At 47.4% G+C, this 18,946-nt stretch overlaps 1 protein-coding gene across 1 annotated transcript; it reads left to right on the top strand.

Annotated features, from left to right (window-relative positions):
• The first annotated feature begins 2,104 nt into the window (after nt 1-2,104).
• On the top strand, nt 2,105-17,879 carry LIN28A (lin-28 homolog A). Its single transcript, XM_008519499.2, has 4 exons — nt 2,105-2,792; nt 3,259-3,443; nt 14,013-14,197; nt 14,990-17,879. Exons 1-4 carry the CDS (start codon nt 2,762-2,764, stop codon nt 15,204-15,206), a joined length of 618 nt encoding a protein of 205 aa, XP_008517721.1. The 5' UTR covers nt 2,105-2,761; the 3' UTR covers nt 15,207-17,879.
• Nucleotides 17,880-18,946: the final 1,067 nt, after the last annotated feature.

The raw sequence follows: 18,946 nt of genomic DNA, 5'->3' as shown, positions 1-18,946 counted from the left end.
GACAAGTATGTGCACAATAGCTATAATAATAGTAACAATTTACATTATTGAAAACTAACTACGTGTAAGGCACTATCTAAAAAGCTTTACCTACATGACCTAACTTTATCCTCAAAATAACTCTGAGAGTTAAATATTCTCATTATCACCACTGGACAGAGAAGGAAACTGAGGCATAGAGAGGTTAAAAAAGTCACCCCAGGTCACAGAGTTGTAAATGGTAGAGCTGATTTTCACACATGGGCAAGCTGACTCCAACACCTGTGCTCCTATGAAAAACGCTAATAATTAGGGAAGTGATTTGAAAACAGAGATTAATCTCTCCTCTACTTTGGTTTTCTTTGAATCGGAAAATATTATCTTCTCCTCCCTCACCCTTTATGGCCAAATGCATAGTTACACCCATTTTTCTGAAGAGGAGCTTGAGATACTGCACGGCTCTCACAGAATCATGTACTGCTGGAAATGCCTTCTCTTTAGCGCTCAAGAAAGTACTTTCATTCGTCTCAAGTGTGTTAGGGTCACTGGGGGGTTGAGAAAAATCAGGTTTTCTGGGAAGGACTTGGAGATGGGAACTCAAGAAGGCATTCTCGAAGCTGGGAGCCAGGAAAGCGTGGCTTTATTCAGCACCGTGGACAGAGCTTCCTGCGCCCTCAGGACCCTGGACAGAGAAGCTAGTTGAGCCTGCTGGGGAACAAATCTCTCTTGAGAGCGCACCAAGTGAAACCAGCGTGAAACTCCCTTTTCCCTCTCTTTTCTTCAGCCAGACCTGTCACTTGCTCCTGAATCTTAGCAACAGAGGTAGGGGGAATGAATATATTTTAAGGGCGCTAATAACAGGAGGGGATAAGACCGTTGGGTGGGGAGAATTATATAAATAAAAATGGCTTTGGCTGATGTACTTGGATAACTCTTGGAAAATCTAAATTAGGGTCCTCAGTTGGTAGTGGAGCATTGTTAATGATATTTGTTAATGATATGTATTTTTTTAGGCTGAGTAGAAAAGGCCACCGTTGTCCTTTTTATCGCCCAAAGTCATATTCCCTATCCCTTACCCTCAAGTTTTAGCCTCTTGGAGAGCATTCCATGTAGGAAAGAGACAGAAATAATCTCTCCTCAGCCCCTTCCTCCGCTCCCCATCTTCCCCTTCCCTACCCCCACTCATCCCATTTCTCTCTTTCTCAAATGTACACGTGCACGAACACACACGGGCACAGGATAAGAAGCACGAGAGGCTCTGCACATTTGGTGGAGAAGATCAAATTCAGAGCAAGCGGATGCCCCCGAAAGCAGGCTCTGTCCCTTTAAATGGGTTGTAGCAGTGGGGGAGGGGAACTGGCCGGAGCTGGCATTGTCCAGTTTGAACTGAGCACCGGAAGTGAAGGGGCAGGGCCAGGGCCGTGCTCTGAGCCCCGGGCCATTGTCCATCTCCGACCAGGGCACTAGCCACCCCCCTGGCCAACCCTCTTTATCTCCTAGAAGGGGAGGCTACCTCTTCAAATGAGGAGATCTCCTACTCTAGTTCCCACACCAACTCCACTATGGGGAGGGGAGCACACTTTAGGATGGAACTCTGAAACGAGGAGGGTCTGGGAACCTAAGAGTGTCCGGAGTACTGGAGGAAATGCTTCCACCCACCTACCCACTTAGTCCTTCTCTCAGCAACGAAAAGGGACAGGGTGGGGATAGGGGCAAGCTGAGGGCAGCTGACAGAGAGAAGAACACACTACAAGCCTCTTTGGGTTCCTAATGCTCTCCCAGGGAGGTCCACGTGGGGCCAATTTTAGACAGATGTGGAAAGAAAGAAGGAAGGATTCTTTACACAGAATCAATTAGGAGTGCTTTGAGAGATCCAGAAAAACTCAGTCGGAAACTCGGAGGCAGAGACATTAAGTTAGGCAGAGACAGACAGACTTTGGGAGGTAATGCCTTGGTCAGGACTGGAGATCAGCCCTGCTGGGTCTCCAGCCTCCCCCCTGCTTCCCCATCCCAGGCTTCCTAGTGTCCTGAACTCCAGGTCTATCTAAGCACACGGGGGTGGGGGGTGAGGGCGGGTCAGCGCCAAGCAGCCGGGTCAGCTCCGAGGCCTGAAGGGGAAGGGAGGGGGAGGGGAGCGTAAGGGCTGGGGGAGGGGGAGGGCTCATCCATTTCTCCCTTGACAGGTGGTTTGTGTCTCTGATTGGCCAGCGCTGCCAGGCTCACACCTCCCTCCCCCAACTCTCTGGAATGTATAATTATCTGCGCGGGGGGTGGGGGTGGTGTGTGAGTGTGTGTGGGAGCAGTCACATGGTTTTAAAACTACCCCCCCACACACACAGGCCCCCCACCTGTATGCTGCTTTGGGGACCCCTACCGAGTCCTTAAAGTGCAGGATCCCAAATTCCGGGGTAGTCAATACTTCTAGGGCTGATGGCCCCCATCTCCAGATGTGTGTGTGGGGAGGGGGTGTCAAACCTCAAGGTTCTGAGAAGGGACACCCCAGAGGTGTCAGAGACCGCAGGGGTGGGGGAGGGCCGGAGCTGGAGCCGAGGGAAAGGGAGGGGAAAGGAGAGGGAGGGGAGGGGAGGGGGCTGCCCGCGGGGGGTTGGGTCATTGTCTTTTAGAATTTGGGAGCCTTTGAAAAGCCGTGGGCCCTCCCACCGCTATTGTGCTGGGGAAGATGTAGCAGCCTCTTCTCCGAGCCACCCCTTTGCCTCCGGACTTCTCTGGGGCCAGCAGCGGCCGGACCAGGGGCCCGGGGCCGCGGGCTCAGCCGACTACCATGGGCTCTGTGTCAAACCAGCAGTTTGCAGGTTCGAGCTGGGGACGTGGTGGGGACACCTTAGGCTGAAGGGGCACCCAGGAGCCACATAAAAGGGAGGTGGGGAAGTGTCCCCAGGCTGGCTGAAGGACCCCAAGTCCGGGTGGCCTCTTGCTTCAGGGGGCCACCTCTGGGGTAAGGAACCCTGGTGTCCCAGCGGCGTGCAGGCAAGGCTACAAGGGCAGGGGGGCAAAGAGAAGAGGAGGGACCTGTCTGGCCGTTTGTCCCCGGGCAGCATGTTGTGAGAAGAAGAGCAAAACTTTCGGGGCACCACTGGCCTCAGTGTAAGCCTGGGGAGCGCGGGAGGCTGCCAGGACAGCTCTTTTCTCACTGGCTGCTTGGTAGCTGCAGCCTGGGTGTCCACCCACGAGGGCTGGACATTGGGGTCTCCATCCTGGGTCTCCGAGAGGGCCCTCCAATTCCGTGGTCCCCCATCTGAGCGCCCTCCCAATCTCCAGGTGGCTGCGCCAAGGCGCCAGAGGAGTCGCAGGAGGACGCGGCCGGGCCCGCAGAGGAGCCCCAGCTGCTGCACGGTGCCGGCATCTGTAAGTGGTTCAACGTGCGCATGGGGTTCGGCTTCCTGTCCATGACCGCCCGCGCCGGGGTCGCGCTCGACCCCCCAGTGGATGTCTTTGTGCACCAGGTGAGACCGATTCTCGTAACTTTGCCGGGGGAAGGGGATGTTGGCGCGTATATCCTAGGGTAGGCGGAGGGACTTGGTATTGGATTGAGGGAGATAAGAGCCCTCATTGTGCGTTCCCATCTTTGCCACGGCACCCCAGTTCTGAGTCCCCGTTAATTCCAATGGGACAAGAATGCAGGCCAGAGCCGATTATAAGCACCCCTCCACCCCTTCCGGGAACCCCTCTGGTTTACCACGTGTCTGTTACCTCTTTCCCCTGGGAAGGGGGCAGGGGGCAGGGAGGTGACCCCATGTGGCAGAAACTAAGGTTGTATTGTGCTTGCCGGTGGGGGGAGGGCGAGCAGGCCAGTCAGGGAAGCACATGCCTGGCCAGATCAGGGCCCTGAGCGCCCAGCGCCTTTCACTAACGTGTGAATGGAGCTCCCCAGGAGAGAGAGAGGAAGGAAAGCCTACTCCAGGACCCAATGGTAGTAAAGCTGAGAAGTCAGCTGGGTCTCCTCACCCAGGTGGTCACCCAAAACTCAAGCCCTGGGGTCTGGTGGGTTTGGCAGATCCTTGAAGGATCTCTTTGGGGACTTGAAAACTCCTCCAGAGGACCTGTCTCAGGCACACAACACACTTCTCTGACTGTCCAATTTGGTGGCTTTTGCTGTCCAGTTCCTACTAGGAAGGAAAATCTAAGGAGCCCAGGCCCTAGATCCCTGGGCCAGGCTGGGAGGGAATTAGGTCGCAACCCCAAGTTCTCAGTTAAAGCAAGGCAACACAGTAGGGGTGAAATTCAGTGTCGCAGGGCAGGGGGTGGAGGGAGGCTAGCCTCTGGACCTATTCTCCTCAGCTTGGCATTTATGGCCCTAGACAGCCATTGATTGCTAGCCTAACATTCTTAGCCTCAAACAAGGAGTCAGAGACTTCACGTTTCCCTCCTCCCTGGCCTCCCCTTCCTCTCACCCCATCCTGAATATCTTAGAAGCATTCCGGTGGTCCTGGGACACCAGCCACCCCTAACAACCGTGTAAAGGAAGTTGCTGCCTGTGTCCCTTCCCCCTTTGGAGTTTAGGGCTGGACCTGGGAAGAAGAAATTGCTAATCCCAGGTCCAGGAGGTTGACACCCAGGCCGGGCAGGGAGGGGTTACTTCGGGGAGGTTGGCTTTAGGAGGTGTGGGGGAGGGGAAAGGAGGATGTGGGGATTAAGGGTTGGAGCCTGAGGGATGGTATTCTGGAGGGGGAGGGGTGGAGAAGGGAGATGGTGGGTGGACTGGTTGGAAGCAGCAGGGAAGTCTCGGAACACAGCTCTCAGTGAGGACGTAGAGTTGGGGGATAGAGGATGCAGGGAGATGGGGACCCGCCAGTTAATGTTGGCAACTTGGGGTCACTGGGATACTCAAACATCTGCCAGGAGGGCCTGCAAAGAATGCTTACCTACCCTCTTGCTGCACCCTGTTCTACGCCCCTTACCCCATCAGACATCTAGTTCTGGCTGGTAGCTTTGCCCCCTTCCTGTCTCATTTACATATGTGAATGATAACCCACAGGAAGTAATTGTGGGAGAAAGAAGGGAATTGGCCTCTTTAGATCTATTAAATCACTTTATTACAGGAACCACCTTTGAATGGCCCTCCACAGCGGGGTGGCCAGCTCCCCTACTCTCCCATTTATCTGATCACAAAGAGATTAAAATCTCTCCTGGTCTGGAGATAGACTGGACAGCTTCCCCAATTTTGGGAGGCTTGGAATAAGAGTCAGACCCAACATTTTCTTGCCTTCCTTCTAAAGGCTGCTAAATAGGGAGGGGCTGAAGGGAATGTAGCCCCTCGTCATCTAGGATTCCTTAGTGATATCCAAATCCCGAGGAAGGTTTTCCTGAGCAAATGGACCCATGCCTCAGCCCACTTAAACAGGATCGAAAGCAACTGAAAGTCTTGCATGGCATAGAGGAAAGCAGGGACCTTCCGGCTTGGGGAGTAGAGCCCACAACAAGCCTTTTCAGATGGGTTAGCTGGGAGATGATCTGGACTTTGGGGTTTTTGAATGTCTGGGGGCAGTCCACAGTTGAATAAGTTATCAGGAGGGAGTTGAACTGGGACAGGAGTCAAGAATTTGTAACCTCACTACTACCACCACCACCACTTCCCGCCTCAAACAGTCACAGGATACTGATGGAAATTCCCTGAGCCTTACCCGGTAGCTCTGTCTTTATGAGAGCACATGGCTGGAGCTTAAGTTGATCCTCAAACCCGACTGCAGCAGTAAGTTAGACTAGTGATTCCAGTCCCTGCACTTGAGAAATCTGAAATAACTCTGGAAATCTAATGTAGATGCAGGATGATCCCTAAAAATTGTTCTGGGGAAGAAAGTGTTCCCAAAGTGGAGGGAGGGTAAGACATTTCTCTTTAATAAGAAAACCTCCCCTTCTTTTGCTGCTGGTGGTGAGCACTCCGGAGTTGGGGTGTCCGTGGTGAGAAGGATAATTGTCCTAAGAAAACATCTGCCAAGGGAGAGGATCAAGGGAGTCTTTCTAAGGAGAGAGGAAGGAGGAAAGCAGTTTAACATTTCCTTTTCCCTGCAAGATTGGGTCTTTTGGTTCCCAACACACTGTTCACTGCTCCCTCAAACAATTTACGCCCCCCCAGCAGTGGGAAAGAAAACCCACCCTTAGCCTTTAAAGAAACCAAACAAACCAGAAAGCAAGATTTCTCAAAGCCTTTTATGCAGCCACAAGTCTTCGGATCTAGAACTCGCTGCCTGTCCCTGGGGTGTAAGCGAATTTAAGAATGATAATAAAGGCAGACAGCCAGCCCTTAAATCAAGGTTTATCAACCTCAGCACTACTGACATATTTTGAGCAGAATAAGTCCTCGTTCTGGGCATCCCTCAGTTGTGGCAACCAGAAATGTCTCTAGACATTGCCAAATGAAACACAATTATACAGGGGAAGCTGGATCAAGAGAGAGCTAAACCATCTCCTGTTTTCCTGAGATTGACCAAGAATTCTGAGCACTCTGTGGCCATTTTAAGAGTTTGGGCTTAACTCATGCTTCCTGGGGCTCAACTTCCAAACTCCCAAGATTTGTAGAAATTTGAAAATGAGAAAAAGGCTCCCTGCTTTCTCCTGCAGCTCCTCAGAACTCAAATATGTTTAAAATGGCTTTCTGGCTAAAATGCTGTGTTAGAAGGCTTGGAGGCAAAAGAAGAGCCCAAATTTGACCCAGGGACTGAGTTTGGGTTAGGCGAAAAAGTTTTCAGTACTAACTGTTGAAACTGCTGAAGCCATGAGGCTTCCTTTTTCTGAATGGATGATTGTGGGAGGTGAGAGCAACTCCAGGCAATGTCCAGATTAGGACTCTGGGGTTTGGGGGGAGGGGAGAATGTAAAGGGATCTTTCTCACCTGGTTTATAACCTTACTGGTGCCTCTGATTACTCACTTCATGTCTAGTTAGTGATACACTTGTTTATTCTCTCCCCTAACTAACCTGTAAGCTCTTTGAAAAGAGGGACTAGCTGTCTTAGTTTTCTAGTACACACATGGAGGGCTGAAGAAATGAACAGGAAGGAGTAAAGGGCTCCTGAAGAATCAGGAGTACACTAACGGTTTGGGGTCTTTGTCAACAGAGGTCTTCCTTTAGAGAAACAGACAGGAGATAGGGAAGGAATGTTAACTGATAGCTGCTCTTTCTGGACTAGTGTCTAGAATGGTTGTGGTTGAATCCTAGAGAGGATCCTCTTGTTTTTGTTCATGGACTGGAAACTATGGGTTTGGTGGTCATTCATTAGTCATTTCATTTCCATCTTAACAGGAAAAATCTGATTTTTTTTAAGTGAATCACTTTGATTTTTAGAAAGTTGGTAGAGACTACATGGGTTAGTTTAAGCAATTTGAGATCTTCTTGGGTCCTCTTTCTGAGGAAACATGCTTTCTACACAATGTCCCAAGAAAAGGTTGTGCCACCATCCTAAGCGAAGCTTCCAAGATGAGAAACTTGTACCTTGTAGTTGGTGGCACTACTGCTTGCCCTGTAAATGGTTTTCAGAGACTTGACCCAGGGCTAAGTCACATCTCAACATTCCTAATTCCACTGTCACTCTCCCTACTCTACTGGAATTCCCTGTTTTGGGGGAAAACTGCCCAAGGCAAAACCTCCACTCCTTCTTCCTGCAGGCAGGAATAACAATTACATTCTATGTTAAGTCCGCCTGGGAGGGCAGAGGAGGTGGAGGAGGAGAAGGAGAAAACTTTCAAGAATAGTCTGCAATTAGCACAGACTAATTTTAAATTATCTCAGTTTGGAGTTACTTAATTCAAAGAGGAAACCAAAGTCCAAGGAGAATGAATGGCTTTTGTCAACAGTAGAGCACAACTGGGTTTCTGGCTTAAAACTCCAGGATCCTTTCTTCGGCACCCCTTGAATGGGTGAGGGCTGGGTGAGAAGTAAGCCCTCCATCTTTATAGGGACCCACCCTGGGCTGCGTCCTCATTAGAGTTCAGTCCCTTTGAAACTCCTTCCTAAGTACAGAGGGGAACTGCCCTAAGGAGCTGGGAGATAAATTTAGCTGAAGTCTTGTTTGCAGTTCGGAACCAAGCAGCTCCTTCCGTTCTTCCTGCTCCTTGCTCCCTCAGGCTCCCTTTGTAGAGACTAGGCTGATGAGCAGCACCATCTGGTGGAGAACTCCAGGCAGGAGCTGGTGGTCCTGGCCGTGTTTGAGCAGAGGTGATGTGGGGGGTTGTCTGCTTGCAGACTTTGATTCTGGACACATCTCTTTCCCCCACCCTCCCTGACACACACCATCAAATAAATGGCTTCTGGGAGAACTGGTTGGTTTCCTAGCCCTACCAAACCCTTCAGGAATGAGGCCCAGGATGGACTGTGAGGATACCTCAGGACTGAGTCATTAAAATGACTTTCATCTGCCTTTTATTTTTTAAATATAGCTACCAGGAAATTTTAATATATATATATATATATATATATATATATGCAAATTGTATTATTGCATAACCCTGGCTATAGGGTAAGGCTGGTTGCAATCGGCCCCTCTGCCTCTCACTGTGAATTTGTGCTTAACCCCTCTGTCTCCAGGACCTCAGCTTTAACATGGGGTTATAAGAAGGCCTACCCCACAGGTTTGGCGTGAGGCTTAAATGCATTACAACATGTAAAGTGCTTAGAACATTGCTTAGCCTGTAGTAAGCATAATAAATATTAGTAATTTTGGATAGCAGAGAACTTAGTTTAATCCAAAAATGTTTGTGCACAGCTAGGCACCTAGAACTGAGGGTATAGCCATGCACTTTATTGTCTTGAGCTAGAATGGCGCTGGGTGTTGCAGAAAAGCCAGGAACCCCAATTTCGATCCCTGCGACCAAAGCAAGTATCCTGAAATTTTGACTCTGGGCCACTTCTGTAGAAAGGAGTCATGTGACTAAAATGGGCAATGTTGGAGTTGGATGGGACCTGGTTATCATTAAGTCTGATCCCCCGCTTTTACAAATAGTTAAGAGCCAGAGCTCGTCCAGGTTTCATAGAGCAAGTTGAGGGAAACTCAAGTTGCAGTGTACTTTTTAGTCTTCCACATTGCCTGTGTGACCCTAAGGTCTCGTCTATCTCTAAACTTAGAAAAGCATAAGTTGATGCTGAGGGAAGGTTAGAGTAGGTAGTGGTGAGGTATTTAGGGAGCAGAAGGCCTAAGTCCTTCAGGACCATCCAAAAAAAAGTACCTCTTGCAACTTTTCTGCCTGATTAAATGCCATCTTCCCCATGCAGTTGGCTACCACCCTCCTACCTATAACAAGTTAGGAAAGGAAGATGGGAGGCCTGCCTCCCCGACTCATCTTTAAAATAATTTATCTGGGTAAATAACCCTAATTCAGGTTCCTGTGTAAAGGCTTTGACTGAAGGCAGCTGAGGGGATGGGGTCCTGTGTAGTTCGATCCCTGGAAGGGTGAGATGGCAGGTCAAAGAGAAGGAAAGATGGCTGCTGGTAGTGACTTTGGCAGACCCAGCAAGCTTGAGTGGGGAGGAAAGGTGTCTCTGTATCCATTTCTCTCACGGTGACCATAACCCCAACGTGGAGAGGAAGGAAGGAACTGGATAAGTGTGGTGAATGAGCGGGGCGGGGGGGGGGGGGGGGCGGGGAGTGTCGGTGGAATCTGCAGCCTCTGGAACTCCAGGAATCTGCCCACCAGAACCAACCAGTGTCAACTCTTTGTTTCCTCGGGCTGGGCTCTATTGGGGGAGCTCAAGCCTTGCCCCTCCCCCTAAGGCCTTTTCTTTTTTGGAGGGGATGGGGAGAGCAGCAGGGCCCTGCTTTGTGTGTGGTTGGGGGTGGGGTGGGGGTGGGAGCAAGAATTTCAGGCTCCTTTCTGATGCAGGCCCTGTGAGGCCAGCTCAGTGGGGTTGCACAGTGATTACCTATCTGATAAGAGAAGAATTCAAACTATGTGTTGTAGAAAGGGGCGGGAGGGGGGCGGATCCAGGAGCCACCCCTGGAGACCACCAGTCGAAATCTCAACTGGTTTTGGTGAGGTGCCTGCAAGGTTTTTGGTTTGTTTTTACCTCTTCAAAAATCTTAAACAGACCTCAAATCCTCCAATGATGGAGTGGGTGACCTGAGAGGACTGGTCAATTTCATATTGTCCCCATTTATATCCCCCCGCCGCCCTGTCCTCCTCACACTAAGCCTGTGAGGTGTAGCTGGAGGAGAGTGCTACCTTCAGTAAACTGGAGTGCAGAGGGGATTTTTTCTGTTTCCACAGATGGTAATAAAAACCAGAGTCAAGATTTCAAGTCTCTTGACACTTGGTCCTCACTGTTACCCTGCCCTGATCCAGTCCGAAGAGGTTGATAATTGCCCCTCACTGAAGATTTACGTGTGGCAGGCTATGTTTTAACTACTTCTCATGCGTGAAATCTCAAGCACCACCATAAAATTAGTATTTACTCCATTTTTCAGGTTAGCACAGAAAGGAGGGAACAGGCCCTCAGACTCCAAACCTTTGTTCTTAATCACTTATCTGCTGGATCACAGGTAGAACTGGGAACGTCTGAGCCTCAGAGCCAACTAGGCAAATGGGAGAAGCTGGGATTACTTGGGTCAAGAATGCTCTTGGTCTGGCTCCTCCAGCCCCTCCTGACCCACTGGCTTGTCCCCGCTCAGGAAGACACAAGTCAGATCTTCAAATTCAGGGTAGTTACTGAGCAACAGGGGAGGGGAAAGGGCCTTTCACCTTTTTCTGCAGTGTTTTTATTTCCTGCTCTAAGGTTCTACCCCCTCCCTCACCTCAACATTAGAGTGGGGGAGGGGAGTCAGCATGTCCCTGGCTGTTCCTGTGGGAATAAAAAGTGAAAGGATCTCCAACCTTTGGAATGTTTCTGTGATGGGACTGGTGGACGAAAGCTGCAGATAAGGATACATGGCGTATTTGTTGAGCACATTCTTGATGTTTCCATGCCTGCATAATCTTCATTAGAGCCTTCGGTACATAGTTTACTATTAGCCCATTCTCTCTGAAGGATCTGAGGCCCAGAGGTGAATGACTGACCAAGGTCACGCAGCCACAAATTGAAGAACCAGCAGTTCATGAACCCAAGCCTGTGCTCTTAACCAATTACCTCAATGGAAGTTTTGTCTTAAGCGGTACCATCCAAATTAGAATGTAAATGAGGAACTGGGGATCCCATCTGGCTAAAGAGCATGTTTTACCTAAGTCCCAGTTTGAAATATATCCCCCCTCCCCCCACAGCCACCAGCATAAAATACTGATGCCGCTTATTCATGTTCTCTCAAGCTAGGACTAGGTGCAAAGCGATCTCTTTTGCTTCTCTGAACCCCATTTTCTATGATGACTGCACCTTGTTGAAATTTGACACGTTCTTTGGATGTTTCACTATAATGGAGGAAGTCGTGGTGAAGTCTATTCAGGGTAGGCTCTGGGAGAAGCTTTCACCTCCACTAATGTGTTGCCGTTGATGCAGTAAGTGGTAAGGTGGAATGGGCTGTGAGCTTTAGATCAGGAACCCTGGGTTCTTCTGACCCTGGTTTTACCATTCAACTAGCTGTGTGAATAACTCTTCTTTTTTCTTTTTTTGAAGGCTGCCAGGCTCTTTGCAAGTGTCAATATTTTTAAACTTTGGTATGAACATCCAGTGTTTTAATGGGATTGTTCCACATATTATTCTAAATCTTTTTCCTTTTAACAATACTGTCTGGTTATCTTTTTAAGTCACATAATTAAAATCTACCTCCTTGTTCATTAATTTATCCAAAAATGTGCTCGGCACTATTTAGGTTTCAAAATGCAGAAGCGAACATAATGGCTGCATGGTATATTTTTTTAACCAATGTGATATTGAACATAGGTGTCATGCTAAGTCCTCCTGCAAATTACCTACTTATATTCTGTTCAGTAACTTTTTTCTTACTAATTTATAGGAGCTCTTTTTTTTTAAGATTGGCACCTGAGCTAATAACTGTTTCCAATCTTTTTTTTTCTGCTTTTTCTCCCCAAATCCCCCCAGTACATAGCTGTATATTTTATTTATTTATTTATTTATTTATTTGAGGAAGACTAGCCCTGAGCTCACATCCATGCCCATCTTCCTCTACTTTATATGTGGGATGCCTACCACAGCATGGCTTGCCAAGTGGTGCCATGTCTGGCGCCCGGGATCCTAACCCGCGAACCCTGGGCTGCTGAAGCAGAGTGTGCCAACTTAACCACTCGGCTATGGGGTCGGCCCCTATAGTAGCTTTTTGTAGTTTTATCAGTCTAATTATCTGTCTTGACTTTTAAGTTTTTGGGGTTTTGTTTAACATTTAGATGTTTAATTCTGCCAGAATGTATTTTGCATACATATGACATAAAGTATAGAATTCTGGTTTCATTTCCAAACGAATAGCTAATTTTCTCAACCGAATTTATTGAATTGTTTTCCTCACCTTCTGATTTCTCCATGTATACTTGGATCTCCTAGCGGACTTCCCCTTATAATCTACTGATCCATCTGCTTGAGTCATACTCTTTACATCAGCTTTCAGCAACATTATTTTGATATCATTTCAAACTTGGAAAAAGGTTGCAAGGATAGTACTAAAAACTCCCATATAACCTTTACCCAGATTCATCAATTCTTAACATTTGGTCCCATTTTCTTTATCATTCTTTTTCTTTGTGCTGATAACATTCTTTTTTTCTTCTTAACCAAAAGTTGCAGACATGAAGCACCTTTATCTCTAAGTATTTCAGTGTGTATTTTCTAAAATAGGGTCATCCTCTTACATAATCTCAGTATAATGATTAAAATCAGGGAATTTGACATTGACACATTTGTCTACATTCCATATGCAACTTTTGTCAATTGTCCTATTTTTTCCTGTTCCAAGATCCAATCCAGGATCATGCGTTGCATTTAATTGTTCAGTTTCTTTACTTCTTCAGGCTTTGTTGTTCACGACCTTGACATTTTATATTTTACAATTTTAAATTTGTTGATTCTTAATAAATGCTGTGTTTAAGAATTTTCCAAGGCCAGCCTGGTGGCGTAGTGGTTAAATTCACACATTCTGCTTGGGCAGACCAGGCAGGGTTTGCTGGTTTGGAGCCTGGGTGCAGAACTACACACAGCTCATGAAGCCACGCTGTGGTGGTGTCCCACGTAGAAGAACTAGAACTTTACAACTAGGATATACAACTATGTACTGGGGCTTTCAAAAGAAAAAAAAGGAAGATTGGCAACAGATGTTAGCTCAAGGCCAATCTTCCTCGCCCAAAAAACATAAAAGAAAATTTTCCTTCTGTTCTATTTTACTTAGAACTTTAAATGAGAATAGCTGCAAAAAATGCTATGGCATCTGTTAACATAATGATTGTTCTTTGTTAATGTCATGTAGATTTCTTATTCTTTTTTTTTTTAAGTGTGCTTTTTTGTCGAAGAAGATTGGCCCTGAGCTAACTTCTGTTGCCAATCTTCCTCTCTTTTTCCCCCACCTCAAAGCCCCAGTACATAGTTGTATATCCTAGTTGTAGATCATTCTAATTCTTCTATGTCAGATGCCTCCACAGCATGGCTTGATGTGTGGTGCCTAGGTCTGCGCCCAGGATCCAAACCAGCAAACCCCAAGCTTCCCAGGCAGAGTGTGTAAACCCAACCACTCAGCCATGGGGTGGCCCCTAGATTTCTTGTTCTTAATTGTCTCTTGAGTCACAGTTTATTTACTGATAAAATGAAAGTGTTAAGGGCTGGCCCTGGGGCCGAGCGGTTAAGTTCGCACGCTCCGCTGCAGGCGGCCCAGTGTTTCATTGGTTCGAATCCTGGGCGCGGACATGGCACTGCTCATCAAACCACACTGAGGCAGCATCCCACATGCCACAACTAGAAGGACCCACAACGAAGAATATACAACTATGTACCGGGGGGCTTTGGGGAGAAAAAGGAAAAAATAAAATCTTTAAAAAAAAAAAATGAAAGTTATCACACTTGTTCTTCCTACTTGACAGGAATAGGTGTATGCAGTTTTCTATTTGTTTTTGTTGTGATGATAACGTTAAAATCTACCATGTTTCCCTTCCCCAGAGTAAGCTGCACATGGAGGGCTTCCGGAGCTTGAAGGAGGGTGAGGCAGTGGAGTTCACCTTTAAGAAGTCTGCTAAGGGCCTGGAATCTATTCGAGTCACTGGCCCTGGTGGGGTGTTCTGTATTGGGAGTGAGAGGCGGCCAAAAGGGAAGAACCTGCAGAAGCGCAGATCAAAGGGAGACAGGTATGGATTGAGAGGCAGCTTATGGAGGTTGATAGGGACATGCTGGGGATGAGGATAACTCTCCTAATCTTGCCCCTTTCTAGGACCAGGTTGCCAAACATAAAATGAAGGCTGTGGTCCCTGGCAACATCTGGTGGTGGGGTACCTGCTGTGGATGTGGGAGACAAGGAGAGGGCAGTATGTGAGGAGGGCACTTGAGATGACCTAGCCTTCTATTTAAGACAAGTAATTTTGCTCTGTGAGCTCTAGCCTCGATTAAGTAGAGTCCGTGATACAAACCTCTCTTGATTATTTTAGAACTAAAGGAGACCACAGATGTGAAAGTATAAGTGGCCGGGACAAGATGGTGTATCTGTATCTGTTGCTTCTTCAGGTCTCCAAATGGCTGGTTTCTTTCATCTTAGCTCTGTGCTCTAACAGATCATATAGTCTGACTCCTTCAATTTCTTCTATATTTTTAATGAATGACAGGTACCATTTTTTAAGGGTATTGTCAAGTCTTAACCTGTCCCCCAAATTGCAGTTGCCAGTTGAGGTCTGTGATTTCTATTCTTGATATCTCGGTATTTCCAAGTTGACATGAATCTGAAGATATCATCTAGACAATTACAGACTTGTAAAGGACTTGAAGATACCTAGTCATATTCCTCCTTTTTTAAGTGGGGAAATTGGTTTTCGGGAAGGGTAGTGAGTTTAGTAAGAACCTGGACCAGAGCCCCAGGTGTCCTCACTCAGGAAGGCTTCTGATCTCTTCTCACTTTCTCTCATCTTGACCATCTTGCTTTGACCTAGGTGCTACAACTGTGGAGGTTTAGACCATCATGCCAAGGAATGCAAGCTGCCACCCCAGCCTAAGAAGTGCCACTTCTGCCAGAGCATCAGCCATATGGTGGCCTCGTGTCCACTGAAGGCCCAGCAAGCCCCCAGCTCACAGGGAAAACCAGGCTACTATCGGGAGGAAGAAGAGGAGGTCCATAGCCCTGCCCTGCTCCCAGAGGCCCAGAATTGAGCACAGTGGGTGGGGGCTATCCTTTTTGCGATCAGGAAGTTTTGAGGAGCAGGCATCAATCGGCAGAGTGGAGAAAGTGGGGAACAGGGTGGGTAGGGGGTAGCTGGCACTGCCATGTATCTCAGGCCGGAGTTCACAGCATCACCCCCTCTTCCCTTTTGGTGAGAGGAAGGGGTGAGGCAAAGGAACTCCAACCGCGCTCTATCCAAATGCACATGAGGGCTTGGGGGAGGGGCAACCCTCTCTGCATGCTTTATCCGAGTCTCCACCTCCATAATCTCTAGCTTTCGAACATGACCTGGACAGGGAAGTTCTTTTCCCTTCAAAGAAGGATACGTAATAATATTTCCCACGGCAGAGTAAAAAATTGAGCATGAGACCAGACGGATGGACCCTACCCACAAGCCACTACATTCTATCGGGAGGGAATCTCTCAGGGGTAAGGCAGGGTTTTTCCACGTCTTTTCCCTCATAACCCACTCTTGGGATAAGGTGCTGAGAATTGTCCCAAGCAGTAGGTTGTGACATAGGCAAAAGAGGTGGCTTGGGGAACAGCTGCAGACCCTCTGCTCCTAAGTTCACTCCCACCCCATTCTGGGCCAATACAATTTTATTTATTTGCTCCCTTGGATGGATAACTGCACCTTGGGTCCCACTTTCTCCAGGATGCCAACTGCACTAGCTGTGTGCGAATGACGTATCTTGTGCATTTAACTTTTTTTCTTAATATAAATATTCTGGTTTTGTATTTTTGTGTATTTTAATCTAAGGCCCTCCTTCCTGCACTGTGTTCTCAGGTACATGAGCAATCTCAGGGATGAGTCGGCAGCAGCTCCAGGTCTGCACAGCAGGCATACTTTTTGTTGTATCACCAGGGAGAACAACTATTTGGAGTGCACAGCCTATTGAACTACCTCATTTTTGCCAATTAGAGCCGGCTTTTCTGCCACAGTGTCCTTGAAACCCCTCCACTGTCAATGTTTCATGGGAGACTAGGTTTTAACTGGGTTGCCCCATGATTTGATCTCCTACTGGAAGATTGGAAATTGGTCTGAACAGGAAAAGCTGGTGCAGAGAGGTTAGGAGAGGTTGGGCCAGGGGAAAGGCCCAGCGGGGAAGCCAAGGTTACGTGAGAGGTGTCCATATATGTGACAGGATTCCTGTTCCTGACCTCTGATCCCAGGGCATGGGACTTAGTTTACATACCAGATCCATCCTTCAGTGGATTGGGCTAGGCCTACCATGCACAACAGGGTGTGTTTTTTGTAAAAAATGTGAGTTGGTAACAATAGGTTTTAAGAACGATAACCTCTGTACCCATCTTGAGCTGCCCAGGGATGGATAAATGAAGCAAGAACAAAATCCTTAACCTTTAACAGTTCTGGGCTTTTCCTCCTTGGCTTCCAGAGAGACCACAGCAATGGCTCCTTTGTGGTGCCTAGAGCCAGCATCCTGCCCTGCTGCACCAGTGATGTGTGCTGTGGTAGCTAAAGGAGAAAAGGGGGTTTCGTCTACATGCTGTGAGATCACCGCAAACCTACCTCACCGTGTTGAAACGGGGCAAATGCAATAGACCGCATTGGGTGATGTGTGTCTGATCTGGGTTCTTGTCTCCCCCAATTGCTGCCCCCCTCTAGTTATTGTATTTGTCTGGGCTTTGTAGGTCTTCACAAGTAGCTGATTTGGTGATTGCTAGGTGGCCTAGTTTTGTGTTAATATAATGTGTTGGTCTTCTCCGTGTTCTTTTGGGGTTTTGTTTACAAACTTCTTTTTGTATTGAGAAAAATAGCCAAAGCATCTTTGACAAAAGGTTCTGCACCAGGCAAAAGGATCTGAAATGTAAGCTTGGGGACCCTTCTTGAAGTGGGGGGGATCTTGAACCATCCTTTCTTTTGTGTTTCCCTTCTCCTATATCCTATTTTGGACTGTATCTTCTGTCCTTAAAAGCTTGATTCCTACCCTACCCCTCTCTCTACTCCACCCCCCCAAAAAGCCCATATACCTATGCATTTAATTTGTGGGTGTCTCCGCAACTCTTAAATGTTTTGTGCAAAAATCCTGAAGAAGCTAAGAGTACTCCACCCCTCGTTCCAGTCAGGACCATTCCTTTATGTGATTCATGCCAAACACTTAGATTGCTGTGTTTAGATGGATCAAACCTACTTTAATCCCTAATCCTAGGGTAGAAAGAAGCAATGAGGCGGCTTTCCACGTAGAAGGCGGGCTTGGGAGACCAAAGAAGGGAAGATGAATGTATATCCAAGTCACTCAGGAAACTTTTATGCAGGTGCAAGAAACTTATGTCAAAGTGGCCACAAGATTGTTTAATAGGAGACGAACGAATGTAACTCCATGTTTACTGCTAGAAACCAAAGCTTTGTGTGAAATCTTGAATTTATGGGGAGGGAGGGAGGGTAAAAAAGCATGTACCTGTCTGTTCTTTCCCTGAACCCTTGCCCTCATTCCTGAATTGCAGGAGACTAAGCCCCCTTGGGCTTTGGTGACCCTGTCACTGGGGAGTGTTTATGTGATGGCTGATTTTGCTGTGCCAGGTACTTCCTTTACCATTTGCTATCATTTTGTAACACACATGCTGACCCTTTTTCCTTCCCCTCACTTTTCCCTGAGAAAATACAATGAATAAATAAAGACTTATTGGTACTGAAATCGTCATTTCTTTGTTAGATATTTACGGTGATTTTCTCTTCCTGTAATTCCCACCTTCTTGGATTGGGACTCCGAAGTCACAGAAGAACCCATTAGGTACTCTGTTCAGCCATTTTGTGAGGAATGAATCTTGAAAGTTCAGTCCTCTTAGCACCTCATTACAGTGAATTTTTGTTTCTAGTTAAGGCCTCTTGTCCTTTGCTTGGAAGCTGCCACATTGAAAAGGGGATTAGGGGCTTGGCATGCATAAGAATGGGGTTGCCTGTGCCACTGACTGGGATGAAAGGATGGGGCCATGGCTTGGGGCATGAGACCCTAATAATACTTTGTCCGCTGCTCCTCAAAGCCCTTTACAAATCTTAATTAATTAACCCCCTGCAGCACCCCAGGGAGAAAAGTATGTGAAACTGGGGAAGTTGAGGCCAGAGGAGGTATCTTGACTAACTATAAACACGTTAACATTTTATTTGAGCCCAAGTTTGCTGGCCTTCTAATGAACAATGTATTTTTAAACTTCCAGCTCCCCCTAAGGGAAGGAGGATTTAAAAAGGAAAAAGTTTTTGACTAGAGGTATACCAACTATTACACAAAGTGCAGGGAAACATCAGCAGGACAAGGGTAAGAAGTTTCCTCACCCTCTCCCAGGACTTTGTGCCAAAAGTCAAAGCCGACCATGGAAGCTGCTAAAAGTAACAAACTACTACTACTGGGCTTCAGTAAATGGTCTTGCAAAAGGGAAGGAATCAGGCCCAAACTTACTTCCCAGCATGAGAAGCAGGAAGGATGGAAAAGTTTAAGACTCTTGATGGGTGGGTTACTCATCTCTAGCGCTTCCTTTGATCCCGTCACTCTGTTCAAAGTAGCCCTTTCGTTAGAAACAGTGGAAGACACAATGAATTGGGGGCTACCCGTGCAACCTCTCTCTTCCTTGCCTTGTTTCCTTGATGAAACTGCAACCCAAAGTGAGAAACTACAAGAAGGTTCTTTGAAAACTAGTTTTTTTTTTCCTGCTTTTTAATTTTGAGAAAATTGAACTCCCAATTTCTTTTGTGAGTCAGTGCCTCAAATCCCTG

This window comes from Equus przewalskii, chromosome 2 (assembly GCF_037783145.1).
Source record: "Equus przewalskii isolate Varuska chromosome 2, EquPr2, whole genome shotgun sequence".
In the NCBI taxonomy this organism is placed as follows: domain Eukaryota; kingdom Metazoa; phylum Chordata; class Mammalia; order Perissodactyla; family Equidae; genus Equus; species Equus przewalskii.
The sequence above is the reverse complement of the archived record's forward strand: the minus strand, read 5'-3'. Positions and strand labels throughout refer to the sequence as shown.

What these genes read in the sequence shown, in the direction of transcription:
- LIN28A (XM_008519499.2), top strand. Translation starts at nt 2,762, where the DNA reads ATGGGCTCTGTGTCAAACCAGCAGTTTGCAG. An exon ending in TGGATGTCTTTGTGCACCAG is followed by an intron (nt 3,444 to 14,012) that starts GTGAGACCGATT and finishes TCCCTTCCCCAG; the next exon opens with AGTAAGCTGCACATGGAGGG. An exon ending in CGCAGATCAAAGGGAGACAG is followed by an intron (nt 14,198 to 14,989) that starts GTATGGATTGAG and finishes GCTTTGACCTAG; the next exon opens with GTGCTACAACTGTGGAGGTT.